The sequence below is a fragment of the Aquila chrysaetos genome, chromosome 8, assembly GCF_900496995.4.
Source record: "Aquila chrysaetos chrysaetos chromosome 8, bAquChr1.4, whole genome shotgun sequence".
Lineage (NCBI taxonomy): Eukaryota > Metazoa > Chordata > Aves > Accipitriformes > Accipitridae > Aquila > Aquila chrysaetos.
Window position 1 is genome coordinate 30,806,520 of NC_044011.1, and position 15,982 is coordinate 30,822,501.

The window sequence follows — 15,982 nt, forward strand, 5'->3', positions numbered from 1 at the left end:
AATATCAATTATTTTCGGGACAAATTTGGTGGTTTCATATCCTTCTCCCCTATTCTCTCTGAAGGAGAAGAACTAGGTCTACCTTTTTAGGGAGTTACAGGCTGTCCTCAAAAAGCAAGAAATATTCTGATACAATGTTGAAGGCAACAGACACAAACTCTGTGTAAGATAACAAGATGCTATTTACTCAAGGCCTTGTACAACTTATTGCCTAAAATACTCATTGGTATGTTTGCTCTGATTGTTATCCATGCTTCTTTCGTCCTGGTCAGTTCTCAATAACAAACCTTTCCTTGGTCTGCCGGTAGAGGCATATACAGGATTTGTACAAGCATTCATTTGTCTGTTTTACCAATAGTATCTTCTGGCTCTCTACTTCACACTCACTGGGATTTTTGCAACTGAAGCAGTTTCAGGAATGGTGAACAATCTCATGAGCTATGACTCGCTAGCAGCTCATATTTTATTGTGCTTGAAAGCTTTGCTATTGTGGGTAAAGGTTGCCTAAAATAAATACTACTTTTCCGCCTTCAGGTAAATGTTGCTGATACAAGATTCCAAGCCATGTTTACTTCTCCCCTGTTTAATTTGGATCCTTCAGATCCAAATTTCAAGAAGACAAAAGCAGTAGAAAAGATCTTGGAAGAGAAAGCTCGCCAAAGAGAAGAAAAGGAGCAAGATCTTAAGAAGACAAGCAAGGGGCAGGAGAACAATATGGCAAAGAAAGGAGGGGTTGCTAAGAAAGCCATAGATCCTACCCTATCAATGCTAATAAAATCTGTCAAAAATAAAACCGAAGAGTTTCAGGCAAGGAAAAAGCAGAAATTCAAATAACTGAACTTTATTTTTACTCAAACTTTAGTCTCAGTTCTTCTAACTGGCAACATCTATTAAAGTTACTACAGCCTGCTGTGATTCCTATCCACCTAAAATTTCCCCAAAAAGTCACTTAATTATGGTGGTGAGTTTTGAAATGACTAGTAATAATCACTCTTTTCTTCTGCTACAACAAATACTGGTTTGTACTACTATTGAAAAACTACACCTTGAAAACGTGTAAGTAAGGAATTGATGGTTTTGGAGTGGTTTGTTTTGTCTCATGCCATCTCTTAAAGATAACAGAAATGCTGAAGATGGTTACAAAAAGCAGTCATAAATATAGTTGTATTTATAAATAAGAAAAACACTTCGGCAGAGGTTTGTTGCTGAAAATAAATGGTCTTAGTGTTTTTAATTCCACAGAAGTCTGTAAAACATATCTCTTGATAAAGAAGGTAGTAATATAACTACAAATTGAAGAAATTTTGTATACAGGTTTTTTCTATATTTTTTAAAGATTACATATATGGTTCATTAATTTCTCCTTTAAATACTTGAAGACTTCCTGGATATCTTTCTGGAATGGAAATACTGCCATTTAGAAGTGTTTCATTAATATATATTGGAAATAAATGGTTTAAATTGTCCCAGAGGAATTTTGGGTACTTAGCTGTGTTTTCTTCTTCTGCGCCTAAATTAAATTATGTCAAAATTAAACTTTTTGCTATTAATATTGCATTGCCATTAATATAGTTACACTTATATAAAGTCTTCCAGCATTGCCAGTGTTAGAAAGAAAAAGAAAGAAAGAAAGAAAGAAAAGTTAAAGGCAGATCTAGATGATACAATTTTAGAAACCCTGTTGTTTGGCCATTTTAGTATTAGTGTTGGTAATGAAGGTATCAATGGTGCAGGAAAATACAGTACGTAGAAAATGATCTCTCTTCCCTGGAGTGTGGGGATTGATTTGTCTTAATGTTTGGTTTGGTGGGGTTTTTTTGAAGTGTTTGCTGTATCAGCTCTAGTGGAAATACAACTTTGTATCAAAAACGAATGAAAATTTTAGAAACAAGGACCTGAAAGGTAATATGTAATTTTACAGAATTGTCATTAATTTCTAAGACACTCTACTATTTTAAACAAAGGATTCTATTAAAACAGAGGTTAGAAACTATAGATAATCAAAACTAGTGTTTATATGAAGTAAATATATCTCAATATGTAAAGGAGATTATGGAGTTAGATTTAGCACATGGGAGGCTGTATACCTAATGGCCAAAATGAAGGAAGTAAGGGACACAATATAGAAATACATGTGGAGATGGTTTTTGCAAGAGTGCTTTGCAATGATGGAATGAGGCTCTGCAATGAGGAATACTTGCAGACCTTGAACATTTTAAATGTAATTGCTCTTCATAAACATTTGAACATCTTCAGATTCATTTTCAAGGAGTTAACGGAAAAAGTTGAGGAGATACTGCAGTCTTTTGTACGTAACTTTGATCCAGCTTCTTAGCCTTACAAGCAATATGGCAGGACCCAACAAACCCATGTTTTGTAGTTTGAACTGACCAACTGTGATGGAGAACAAGGAAAACTTGTCCCGCTGGAAGGCACAGGAAGCTTCTGAACATGGGTGTACAGTGGCGAACAGCACAATGATATTCAGCAAGATACGAATTTATAAAGAAAGAGAGGAAAGAAAGATGCTTTGGGAAACAGAATTTTCCACCAAGGGAAGTGTCCCTGCATCAAACAGGAAAGCCAGTTGTTACTACTTAAGAAAATATTGTGTCATACAAAAGTGATAAAAGTGTACACATATGCATCTGATACAGACAGTGGGTAAGGAGACAAGCCTCTCCCATAACGAGAGATCATATTAGTTTTGTAATAAAATTTGGACCATGGAAAACTAAGTAGTTTTCTTCAATGCGGTTTCTTAAGACTGGCACATATGAGATGATTTCCAGGCACAAAGTAGTGACACCAAGCCAAAAGGGTAAATTTAGACATACCATGTATTTGTACAGGTTTTTTTCTAAGTGTGATTCATTGTATGGTTTATATATTGTAGGCATATGAAGTGCACTAGGGACAGTAGCTTGAATTGAATGAGATGTAGAGATTGGATATACTAACATTAGCAGTGACGGAAGGGCAACCATTTATGTTTCTGTATAAAGTGTGTGGAAAATCGGACAGCTGAGAGCAAAAGCAAAAGGTCTGAACAGCAACATAAGTCAAATGAAGGATCCACCTAGCCCAGCATCTCGGCTCTGACAGGGGCTACTAACAGGAGATACTAATGGTGCACTTATAGTATTACACCTCATCAGTGGGGAAGTAGGTAAGTTCGTAATTGTTTTAACTGTTTCTTTCAGAAATACAGCTCGGGTAGGACTAATTGTTATAGTTACTTAACTTTGTAAAAGCACACTTTTATAGCTGTAGGAACAACAGAGAGTTTCGTTCGGCGTTGGTGTGCTTACAAATTCTGTTTTAATACCGGGTCCACAGACAGTCCCCATAACTTTAATAATTTGTGTGGAAAAGCAAATTTGGTGGGGGATGAAAGGCAACAAACTGCACTGTCTCTTGAATCCTCTAACCCTACTAAGTTCTACCAAATACTTGTTTTGATGCGTTTGATGTGCGTGCTCCTACAAAGGGAGTGTTCCTTGTTTGTGCACTAGCAGTAGGCATAGCCTGCTGTGTTGGACTTCCTGGCAGTAGTTGAGTAGAGTTGCTTAAATTATCAGTGCCTTTTTTTTTTTTTGGCTCCGTGCTCTTATAACTTTACTGAAAAAGAACGCGTGGCATCGGTGAATCTCCACTCCTCTAGAATGCCCAGATATGCCGGATGACTCACTGGTACAAAACTCTCCAACAGAGCTTATGTACTTCTACAGTTCATCTGTCCTTTACAATAACTTTGCTGGAGGACTAATTTGAAAAAAATGGTTCTAAAATTAAAAAGTCACAAATAGGGATGACTTTTTATTGAAATTAGATGGTATAACTTATGTGTGTCTTCTCTTCACATGTACATGTGCTGGCGACCTTCTTTCTTCTAGTTGGGAAGCCTAGCCTGTACTTTGAAGTCATAGCCAGACAAAATGCACAAAAATGTGAAGACAGACTCGACAGTGATTTTAACTATTGGTTGAAAAAACTATTTTGCTGTGTGGTAATGTGTAGTGGGTATCACATAAATGTTTAATGTATGATAACTTTATCTATCAGGTGTTCTTTTTTGTTGTTTTTGTTCTCAAGTTGCTAAGTCCTGAGGGGACATCTTGGTTGGGAAGAACTTCAGGGTCTGCCTCTGCACGCATCTTAGATGGGAAATTTTTGGCCTGTTTTTAAAATGACTAGGTCTAAATCCCCCCCCGCCTTTTTTTTTTTTTTTTAAATCAAGTTATTCATTAAGAATTGCTAATGGCTCAAAGCCCATCATGTGATCTCCATAATTCCAGAACAACGCTAACAAAATCTTAAGTGATTTCTTTCTATGTTTTCAGCAGAAGCGTGTCTTGGAAGTCTGGTAAGAAGTGGTCATGTCTCATCTAGAATTCCTTGCAATTCATTGCCCTTGGTGTAAACAAAACAAAGGATCTTTTTGACCTTCTCATCCTTTTAAACATGAAAATAGGATCTAGAAGTTCTAACCTCTGAACTTTAAAATATGATGTTATTTTTCCCTTTCACTAAATATCATGTAACCAGCAAAAGTGATGGCAATTAAGTAAAATAACACATTAAAAAACAGGACTTCTAGAAGTGAGACAGAAGTCATTTTTCTAGCAACTTATGGAGGTCTGGTATAAAGTAGTTTGTCTCCAAGTTGGCAGCCACCAGAGCTCATGCTAGTGTATAAGCCAGACATTTAAAGATCTAATATTACAAGTGGAAATCACAAGAGGGTTTGATTTATTTAAAACCCAAGAAAGATCAGACAACCAGAGATGAAGAGCCACGTATGTTTTCTATTATTCCTTCCTTCTAAAAATTAAATGTATTATTTCCAATTAATAGCAAGTCGGCTTTTTGTTCTTTCCATATTTCAGTAGTGTCCAAAAATAACAGTAAGTTGTGCCGTCACGTACTTTTTTAGCAAACAGAACAACCAACCAAAATACTGTGGGTTTTTTTAAATAAAGTCTTAGAAAGTTAAGTTACATATGATATATATTTAAAATAAAGCTACTAATTAGGTTGTTTTTAACTTGTCTTAAATCATGAGTTAAATGCCTCAACCTCAGTTTTGTAGCTATGATAAGAACAACAAAAGTAGTAGTTCTGATGGCACAGTAATTTTCATTATTTCATAGAATACTTCAAAAACCTGCAACCTTCCTAATGTAAAAATGTACCTTTTCATGCACAGGACTATGTTACTGTATTCCTGTAAAAGGCAAGACAAGGTGGCAGAAAGGTCTATTGTCTTGTATATTTTTTCTGTGCTTGACATACGGTGTTACAAATGGGAATATTTTTGTCTGGGTTCTGGATCCAATCTAGATTAATGTCATTTAAGGTCATTATTACTTTATATCCTCCTCATCACTAGCATATGAGTAATCCCTACCAGTACTGTTCCAGCTCTGTATTTCAGCCATGCGAGACTATGCAAGTTTCAAACAACATTGCTTCCAGCCTCCAGTGAGCGCCCTGGCAAACCTCACTCCTCTCCCATTCTCAGAGACACTCGCTCCAAAGGCTGGTTGCCACGTTTTCATGGGCAAATGCTCTTGGACTGCATCCCGTGTGCTCCTTGGCACTGCAGAAATCCCTTGGCTTTGCACTGAAATCCTGCCCGATGCACTTAGACCTTGCTCTTTTTATATTTCTGGGACAAGGAAGCAGGGCAAGGACAACTGAGGCAGATAGGGTTTGTATTGACTTCCGACAGCGTGACTCAGAGACGGACATTGTAAGTCTGAACAGAAAAACTGCCCGCTGCAGTCAGCAACGTGTGTGGCTGAACCGCTGCTCAAACGGGTTGGCAGTTTGTCCGTGGAAAATATAAGTCTGAACAGGAGTGGTTACCAAAAGGACTAAGAATAGCAAAGTGACTGTTTCAGGATGGCTGTGATTTCTACAGGTGATTAAGTGTTAAAATCATTTCTGGGGAGTGCAAAACCCCCTAAGCATAAGCTGCTTCCCTTCCTCGTTCCCTTATCTGCTTTTCCCCTTCGGTTAATGCCCAGGCCCTCAAAGAGGGAGTGGGTGCGTGAGCTGCCCCAAGAACAGATGCCTTGGGCTTTAGGAGGATTTTGGGGCAGGGCAGGGCAGGGCAGGAAAGCCTGAGCTGTCAGTTCTTTTCCTAAAAGAGTTCTGCAAAAGTAACAACTGAGCAGCACCAGCAGGGAGAGAGCCTGAGAAGATGCGCGGTGATGAACAACGCAGCCTCTGATGTTGACCAAGAGATGTTCTGAAGGGTGTCCTTACAGCTGGAGGTGGGAAAGGAGGTCAGTAATTCCCAAACCAACCACAAGTTACGCATCTTTTTTTCCGCATGTTTCTCATTTGGTGAATTTTAGAACTCTGTATGAGGTAACTAAATACAAATCCCTAGGAAGCAAAACCATGTCAGAGAGAAAATCGAGCATAGTACGTGTGAAATCAGCTCTAGCATGTGTTTCAGTTACACAGACGGATGCTTTTCTTTAAGCTGTAGTCTGACACAAAAATGCTATGAAGGGAAGCAGTCTTCATTATTCTGTATTTTGGTCCAAGTGGTCGACTTTGCAAAATAACTGTTTTGTTAGCTGGGTTTTAATTTTAATTTATTACAATTAAATAAAACCCACAACCCTTATGCTCTGTGGAAGTCCATCTGCCTCGTGGATGGATCATCACTTCCTCAATCCAGACGACCAGACTGATCACTTCGGTGAACATCCTAACTGGTAGCAGTGAATGGTAGTGTGCTGTGTATGGCCCTCGGTGGAGTTTACCGAGTCAAAGGGGTGCTGCACAAGGTGATGGCTATAGAGCTACTTACAACACTCTTGTATTAATATTAAAACAGTTCTAGCAGACCAATGACACTTAAAAGGAATACAAATCTATCACTAAAGTTAGCTTGTTTTCTGAAGAGGTGCAAAATTTACATTTGACAGCAAAGCAAGTTGCCTTGGTAAGCAAAGATGCGTTCGTCACAGAATGGCTGCCTTACTTAGCTGCAAGTCAAATTTTTGGAAAGACAACAGGTACAATATACACAAGAAGGGTAACAGTAATGAACTTAAAATTCGTGTCTAAAGAGATGTAGTTTAAAAGTGCAAATTCTGTCCTAAAATAAACCTGCATCGATTTTTGTGTCGATCTCAACCTCTCCAAAACATGAAGTTGCTCATAGAGCTCATGAGCTAGTCTGAGGGATGAGAATGTTTTGTGGTTTTTTTTCTTCCTCATTTTACAACCTGAAGATCAAAACCTCTCCGGTAAGAGAATGATTCTTAAAGCTTCATAGTGAACTTAGATATCCTGAGCTCTCTCTGTTGCAATTGGATCAGTATCACAGAATTTGAAGAGGAGGGTGTCGTGAAGACTGCCCTACTGCAATTGTATCACACCTTGAGGGCAATAAAATAACTTTGGTTTGGACCAAGTCATTACCCACGGAGAGCTGCAGAAAGCAACCATGCAGGTCAAACCCCTTAAAAATAATGAGATGATAAAACTTGTAGAGAAAACCTAGTCCAGGATTTACTTAGTCACCAACTTGGCCTGTTCTGACAAAATATGTTCTTTTAAATTGTCATATTTAAATCTGCACCATGCTTTGTGTGGGCGTGAAGAGAAATGATCTCTGACTCTGAAAACCACTGCTCTGTGAGTCCTGGCTTCCTGATTTCCCATAGCAGTTGATGGGGAGATGACTATCCTCCTACAAGGGCCAGTACGGACCCAGTACGCATATAACTCACTTTCTGTGTTTAAGGAATAAAGACAAAACCTTGCAGGGATTTACTAGTAGTGGTTATTTTGGCAACAGCTGATGAATGCATATTTGAAGTTTCATTTCTCATAAGTCCTGTGTCTTATGATTTGGCCCCCATCTGGTTACAACTGTGAAAGCTGGCTGAGAGAAGATCACAAGCACACTGAGTTAAGAGTTTTTTGAGATGCAATGGAACGAGTGTTGCAAATAACCGTCCGTGGGTGTTGAGCAGCCAGGAGTATGTGGAATGCTATTTAGACAGGTCCAGGATGCTAGAGTATTTTCCTCATGTAAAGTGGCTCATTATCTGGAAAAAACATTATTTTACTGGCTGGAAGTCAAAGAAGGGGCCTCTTCTTATGCAGAGGAAACAACAAGCATGCCTGGAGAAAACTGCAGGCTTATTTATGCTACCTGCAAAGATCAGGCAGTCTTTCAGGGCGATTAATAATGTGGTATCTGAGTGGATTGATTCCAGCCTTTACAGTGGCCTTCAGATGCTATTCTCCTTTTGCATGCAATCATTCAGATAACAATTCCTGTTCATATTTGGTGGTGCGTTCAGCTTCTTTTTCCGTTGACTGTAGAAATGAGTTGCAAAGTTCCTAAACAGGAATGGTCGACATAGGGCTGTATTTCTACATGCTTGCTTCCCCCCCACCCCCCACCCCATGGCCACTTCCCAGACAAATTCTTTCTTAAAGCATTGAAGTTGTCTTGAATTGATTGTTTAAGGTTGTCCTCTCACCTGGGTCAAAGGGGATAGGAGAGGTATGTGAGCCTTCTCCTCTTCTACTACCTTTTCTCAGCATCTCTGTCCTTTAACAGGTGCCCAAAAGCACTGAAACCTCCCAACCCAAACATTCAGCTATTCGTTGCCTGGAATGCTCTCTTTTGCAAAGCAGGAATAAAGTGGTTTTGTGAGGTCAGGATCTCTTTATTCAAAGCAGCTCTCCTGTTGCCTCACAAAATAGTGAAAGAACTATGAGAAAGGAGATCTAAACTGTGACGAAATGCCTGCCTTTCTTGTCACCTACTGTGAAATATTCTCCTTCATTGCACCTGAAGGCTACAGCTTAGCATCTCCAACTCCAAATTGTAGCCTGCCTTTAAGTGAAGCAGCTGAATTACTTTGCTAAAGGTTTGAAGAAACCTATAAAAACTTAATAAAAATCATCAGTCCTGGAGGGTTGTAACTAGGAGAGGTATCAAATGGTTTCTCCTTTTACTTTGTACTTTGTCCACATCATTGTAACAAACTAGTATGATATCTGAATGTACGTTGTCAGATACATGGGCCTGGTTTGCCAGAACCTCATAGAGGCATACTATGTTGCCTAGACGTACTCAAAGAAGCTCCAAAATTTATCTCTGCAAGGAATTTCCTCAGTGGAGGAACTATAGGACACGTATAGAGCATCCACCATAACCCTGTTTGACAAGAGTCTATACTGCTGAGTCTGAAATGGGAGTTGTGAGGCAGCAGAGAGAGGCTGGACTTCATCTTGCTTCCCTGCGCTGAGGCAAATGATTTTGCTTGGCATGGTGTTAAGCAACTCACTGAGTTTAACAGCAAACGCGTACCCCTTGCACATAGCTCCGAACTGGGTGTTGCTCACACCTCTGGAGCAGAACGCTTCTCAAAGTCTTGGTCAAAGGAGAAGTTTCCAGCTGCATTGTGTTGAAGTGCTTCTTGTAGAGATGTGCTTGTGCTTGCGTGGATGTCCATGGGTCTGGCTGGCTGCAAATGCATTAAATTCTTCTTACTGAGCACATGGGATCACCCCACTCAACGTTTGGTCAAAAAAACCCAAAAAGTATCCACACTCTGAGCTTTTCTTTCAGGAAATGGAGGGTGTCAGTATTAAAACAATACTTTAAGTTCCAAGAAATAATCAAGCGGTGGCACACTTGTCTGCATTCTTACCTCAGATTTTATTTAATTAATGGTTTCATTACAGTACAGCATGTGAGATGAAGCCTCACTGAAGCCTTTGGGCTTGAACAGCCACTTATATTCAGAATAAGTTAAAGCAGCAGATAAGCTCTTTATCAAATTAGGAAGTAAAACTACTAGAGTCTGCCTCAAAACACAAAGTGCAAAAAGAAATCTAACAAAACCAAAACCAGGCATTAAAACACAGCTGGAAACTTCGTAAAAGGAATAAAGGAAGCCTTTCACTTCAAACCTGTATGCTGAGGAATGATTTACAGAATGAGATCACTTCTTTATTGGAGTAGCACCACAAATCTAGAGAAGAGCAAGGACCAGAATATAGGAAAACCCAAGAAATATTTGGCCAGTTTGGAAACTGTCACCAGCAGCGAGGGACAAGTTAAGTAAATGCATCAAAAAACAAGTGAAAACAGACATTTGCATTTGGAATCCAGTTCTCCTGGAGAACGGGGCAGGACAAACATTGACAGTGTGTTTAGCTTACTCCCCTAAAGAAAGAAGGCTCCGTGATCACACTGTCCATCCATCAGTCTGTCAGCCTATCTTCATAATTTGAACCTGCTGGCCAACTTCAAGGAGATTTGACAGCAGGGTCAAGTCAAAATATATGTAGCTCTGAGTCAGCCACATGTTGTGCTGCCTCCTTCTTAGCCGACAGACGGGAGAGGTGGACAGAGAAAGGGAAAACAGAGGGTGGGCAGAAGGTGCGCAGGACCTTATACAGGACATAGAGATGAATGCACAAGGTCAAGCTGAAGTTGTGGTGGTAGTGGCCAACACTGTGTGTCAAAGAAAGGCTGCAGCTAGCAGTCAAGTGCATTGGAACACTTCCACACAACACCCTCCCTGTCCCCCAAAATCGGACTGTCCTAGCTGAAATGTAACTATTGCCATCTGAGAGGCAAAAAAAGTACGTTGTGGAATCTCCTTGGTTCACTTCAGCACCGCTATCAAGAATCATGAGGACTTGTAAAAAAAAAATTGGCAACAGAGCAACTCGCAACTGTGATTTGGACCTCACGTTAAAATCTGTGAAAGGAGGCCAAAGATTTTCTAAGGGTTTGCGGAGTTCACATTATTTCCTTGTAGTTTTATCCAACAGAAGAGGAAGCACCTGGTAACGTGGAAGAGAAAAGCCGATCTCCATAAGCCACATAGTTTTGTGTGCCAAAAACGTGTGTTGAAAAAGGAGACTTGCATGTGTTCTTGACATTTTTTTGCATCGTTAAAAAAATTTAAGGCTGGTCTTTGAAAAAAAAAAAAAGTCAATAATACAAAAATTAATGGAAGCACATTGTTATTTATTGGGAAAAAAGCCATAAAAGGGGTTTCTGTGATTATAAGGCAGGTCAGGAAGGAACCTCCTGAATGCCTGGGGAAGATCCTACTTAGGAAGATTAGGACACAGTGGAGATGGAATAAAGTCTGGGGGTAAAAAGGTTAGTTTGCAGATTTTTTGTTCAGTTCTTGACAGTTCAGTGCTCGAGTTTTTGCTAATGTTTAATATATGATAACTTGGGTGCAACACGGTGGCCACAGGCTAAAGTGTATTCGCTACAAATGTGAGCAAGGCCAAATTATGTTTGCCTTACACGGTAATGGTGGTAAGAAGTATAAGTAATCTATTACTAGTTATTATTTGCTTTGAAATGTATTTTGGTTAGTGAATGAAATCGGTGTCAGAGGAAGTACTGTAGAAACTTGATTCTTAAAAATTCCCTTCAAAGATGTAGTTTGGCTGAAGCAGGTGATTTCCTGACAGCTGGTTTGCAGAGAATGAATGATACTGTCCACTGTGGCAGGAACCACTGCAAGAGCTACACGCTGTGCTCGCTTTTAGGAAAAGAAAAATGGGGAGGAGTTGAAATCGGTTTCACCTAGAAGGCTGAGGAGGATCTTTTATATAAAATATATCTTATCACTTCTCACGCTGGAGCTTGAGCAAGAGATCAGGGAAATCTCTTCAGTGAATTTTGCAAAAAGAACAACTGTGTCTTGATTTTATAAATGTTACAATTTCAGCTTGAAAGAGCTGACCTTTGCAAATGAAAATTTGAGACGTCAGCTAAGATAAATGTTCTCTGCAATATAAGTAAGTCCATAAAGGCATCTGGTCTTGTTTCACAGTCCTAAAAGTAAGAGGAGCAGGGACTGTAAGAGTGAAGGCACTTTAGAAACCGTAGACAATGTCAGCTGGGATACATGAAGTGGCATGCACGTACACAGCTGGTTCCCAAAACTGACAGTAATGACCACCTGAGAAGGTATGAAGGAAATGGGATTTAGATGTGGCTGCCCTCGTTCCTGGCAAAGTAGCTTTAACAAGTGACACCAGCACAGTTGACATCAAGTCCCCTTCGGAACAAAATGGGCAGAAATTAATAGGAACTTAATATTCCTCTAACAGTACACAAAACTCAAATGCCCGTTGAAGGGAGGAGATGCAAAACATCCAACTGCTGTGAGATATCCTGACAAAACAGTTGTGAAAAACACTTATTTGTGATCAGTGAAGTTTGTTTTGCTCAGCGCAGCCATCGGTAAGTCCTGCATCTCCTGGGAGCAAGGTAACAAACCCGATACAAATCCTTAAGGCAAAACGCATCACGCGCTGGTCTGTTTTTTCATTAGGTTTTGCTCAGTCAAACAGTCTTTGCGAGGAAGCAACCGACGGCGAGGGAAAACAAAGCGGCCCCAAGGCCCAGCAGCCCGACAGAGGGCCGGGAAGCGGGCTAGGAGTGGCGGAGCCCAGCTGCTCCACAGGCAGGTGCGTCTGCGCCGCGCCCGCCTCCCCCCCTCGCTCCCCAGAGCCCAGGGCCCGGCTCCCCCCCCGCCCGAGCGGCGCCTTCACCAGCCCCTTCTCCTCGGGGAGGCTGCGGCCGCCATTTCTCCCCCCTCCCCCGGCCGGCAGCGCCCGCCACCGCCCACCCAGGGCGGTCCGCCCAGCCTGAGGGGGGAAACGGGGGCGCCCGGCCCTTTAGCGGCAGCCACAACGCCCTCCCCCGGGGCTGAGCCCCCGCCCCTCGCCCCCCGCCCCCCGCCGCGATTGGCGCGCCGGCGGCAGGCTGGCGCGGCACTGGCCTGCGGAGCCGCCAATCGGCGTAACGCTATTTCCGGTCGCCTGGCTCGGCTGGCCCAATCGGAGGGAGGCGGTGGGCGGGACGCCTCATCCTCACCGAGGCAACGGGCGGGCGGGCGGTTCCGGGTGTGCGTGAGGTTGACGGCGGTGGAGGGTGAGTGCTTCGCGCCTGGTTCCGCCCTGCCCCGCCTTAGCCCGCCGGTCCCCGCCTCTCCTCTCCCCCCGTCTCCCCGCGCCCGCTTAATCCTCCCGCCGGGGCTCCGCGGGTCGGCGCTGGGGCGTAACGGCGGCGGAGCCGCCGCGAGGCGGTCGCGCGGGCTCGAGCGGTCCGCGCGCCGCCGGCGGGGGCTCCCCCGGGTGACGTCACCCCAGCCGCTGGGGCCCCGCTTCCCGGGAGGGGGGCGGGGGCCGCGGCGGCGGCTGCCCGGGCGGCGGCCCTTGGCCGTCGCCTCCCCGGGGCGGGTAACGGGGCCGAGGGCGCGCCGGGCTGCGCCTCCTTCCCGCCGTGCGGCCGCCCCGGCCTCTCCCGCCCGCGCGGGTCTTCTGCTGCCGTGCCAGCGTGCGGGGGCCGCCCGGCCCTCCCCTCCCCGGGGGCTTCCGCGGGGCGGCAGCGGCGCCGCCCGCCAGCGGCCGCGGCCGGTCTCGCCGAGGAGGGTTTTTTTTTTCCTCCCCAAATAAAAGTTTCTTTTCCGTTTCGGTTTCGTGGCTGCTCGTTTCCTCGTCAGCTTCTCGGTGGCTGCTCTTCATACTGCGCTCTCGAAGCGAAGCGTTCCCTTGCGGGGGCTCGGCTGCTCGCTCGTGGGGTTAAGGGCTTTCCTCTCGCCCGGTTGCTCTTCGTGCCCCACCTGCCCTTCTCCCCGCCGCCCTCCGGCCTCTTACTGTAAAACCCAAAAGTTCTTAAAAACGAGCTCTTCCCCGTTGCCGGTGCTGGGACGGAGGCGCCGGTGCGTACGTCTCTGCCTCCATCCCTGCGCCGCGTTTGTAAGCGTTGGCTCCGCGGTGCGGCGTTCTACGCGGTGAGCGTTAGGCAGGGCTTTGAATCTGGGGGGCACGGTGAGGGCCGCCTACCTCTTGGCTGATAGAAGAGCCGTAGCGTCTATGGCAAGTGTGCCGAAAGACCTGAGCGACTCTTTCGACGTTGGGTGTGACACGTTTATTTACGTTTTTCTGAGTGCCTGCGTAGGACTCAGTTACTTTTTCAGTGCGCTTCAGAGAAGTGCTTTGGGCTACTTTGGTAGAATCATTATGGCTCGCGTTCTAGAGGAGTCAAGCTAGAGTATGTTCCTCCACCGTTTCCGTAGCCATACAGATGCAGAACAGTGAACTGTGTAACAAGGAGGGGTGAGATCATAAATGATGAATGTATGGCATCCAGGAAGGAGAACAGATAAATCTTAGAAGCAGCTAGAAAGGGAAAGGTTGGGTCCAACAGCAGCTTACAAAATAGAAGCAGAATGTTTGTGGATGAAATTTGAAAGGACCTGAAGAACGGTTTGAGATGGAAGGGGTTTGACAAAATTGAGTTCATGTGGAGGAAGTGTTATGAACTGAAGAAAATTATTGAGATAGGTTGACTATACGTTGTCTGGTAAAAAATAAATGCATCCTCAGACCCAAGTGCGTGTAAAGGCCTAATTAGTTTTCAGCCTGGAGTTATGCTGTTAGGTAGTCTTTAAGTGGCATCTGTATCTTCATTTTCAAAAATGATTCGACTACCATCATTATTACTTTCCCTACCGCCATACCATTTCTGCCATTCCTGCAAGAATATAGGTCTCTTACTTGTTCCTCTGTCATTTTACTTCGGTGTTTGTCATGCCCCTGTTGCTGTAATGACATTCTGTGTGGTGTAATAAGATGCAGTGAAGCAGAGTTTGTAGGGAACTGACTGTGTTTCACCCTACTGCTGGTACCAATGGCTGCTGGAGGTTTCTTCATTATTATTAGCAGAAAGGAAGTAAATGCAGTGATTAGGACTTCAATTTTAGCTCTGAAGTTTATAGAGGAGACCATTACAATTGGATGTAGTCCATAAATGCTTTTTCTCTCTGTAGAGTCTAGGTATTGTAGCGGTCTTTCATTTTGTATAAATATATATATATATTTATAATTATAACAATAAGTTCATATTTAATCTTAAAATACAAATTTATAAATATATGAAGATACCTATGTATGTTTAGCATCTAAGAAAAAATGAGCGGAAATAACTAACTTCCTAGAAAGCTGTGCTAATTTTCATTACTGAAAGGGTTGCTGTGGTAAACTAGCAAGTTTGTCTGTTCTGTGCCAGTGCTGAATCTTGTTAAACATAATTTGCATGGTTGTTCAAATGGAGTGGTATTTAATTACTGGAGTAAGCCATATAGCATTTGCCAAATCTGTGGTTTAAATCCTGTGTATTAAATGTCTCATTTTTTTCACTTCTATTCACTTTCTAGTATTCTTTTCGAGGTGGTAGGAGTGATAGACATCATATTGGTGATAGACAACATATTAATATCATATTAATATGTTATAGAGGTTTTCTCCATTCATACATTAACACTATATGCTTTTTCACTTCCTGAATTAATTCAACATGTAGAATGTCTCTGTTTTTAATTTTACCTGCTGAACTAGAGAAATGGTATTGTGTCAGGATTAACATATATTAGGCTGTGGATAAGACGAGCAGTGAATACAGTGAATTTGTTTTCTGACTCCTGAAAAATACATAGTCCTGTACTTTAACTTGGGAGCTTTTTTGTTTTGTATACTAGAAAATATTGACAGTTTTTCTATTAGCTTTCTATAAACATTAAATTCTATAAACATCCTAAGGGTTAAGATCATAACCAAATAGGGTTACTGAAGTATTTGAGATCAACTTAAGAATGTTGTGGTTCGCTAATGATCATGGTAGCTATCCTTACATTTATCTAGGCAAACTTTCTTTCACTGTTTTAGGCTTATTTGGCATTGTTTAGAAATACTTTGCATAAAAAAAAAGTTAATTTTTTCTTCCCCCCCCTGCAAATTAGTGGAGAATAATAAGGGTAAGGGATGAAAAAGTGTGGAAGAGTAGGATTTCATTATAGGATCTTAAACACCTATTTCCTGGAAAAGAAGGGAAAAGGTATGGCATTTTTAAGTGTTACTCATATGCCACAATTTTCTGGAGCACATGTTTGTA

At 42.4% G+C, this 15,982-nt stretch overlaps 2 protein-coding genes across 13 annotated transcripts in view; both read left to right on the plus strand.

Annotated features, from left to right (window-relative positions):
* Positions 1-1,475, plus strand: part of ESF1 (ESF1 nucleolar pre-rRNA processing protein homolog) — a 31,977-nt gene extending 30,502 nt beyond the window's left edge. For both annotated transcript variants that reach the window (XM_030022947.1, XM_041125505.1), the window contains one exon: positions 535-1,475. In XM_030022947.1, the coding sequence (XP_029878807.1) occupies positions 535-834 (300 nt within the window). In that variant the 3' untranslated portion in view covers positions 835-1,475. The remainder of the gene's footprint in view (positions 1-534) is intronic.
* An 11,401-nt stretch (positions 1,476-12,876) lies between these two features.
* Positions 12,877-15,982, plus strand: part of TASP1 (taspase 1) — a 90,153-nt gene continuing 87,047 nt past the window's right edge. For 5 of the 11 annotated variants that reach the window (XR_005933034.1, XR_005933035.1, XR_005933033.1 and 2 more), the window contains exon 1: positions 12,878-12,961. The gene's annotated coding sequence lies outside the window, so the exon portion shown is untranslated. Of the gene's footprint in view, positions 12,962-15,982 lie in introns of all 11 variants that reach the window. The other 6 variants (XR_005933032.1, XR_005933036.1, XR_005933037.1 and 3 more) reach the window with 3 other exon arrangements.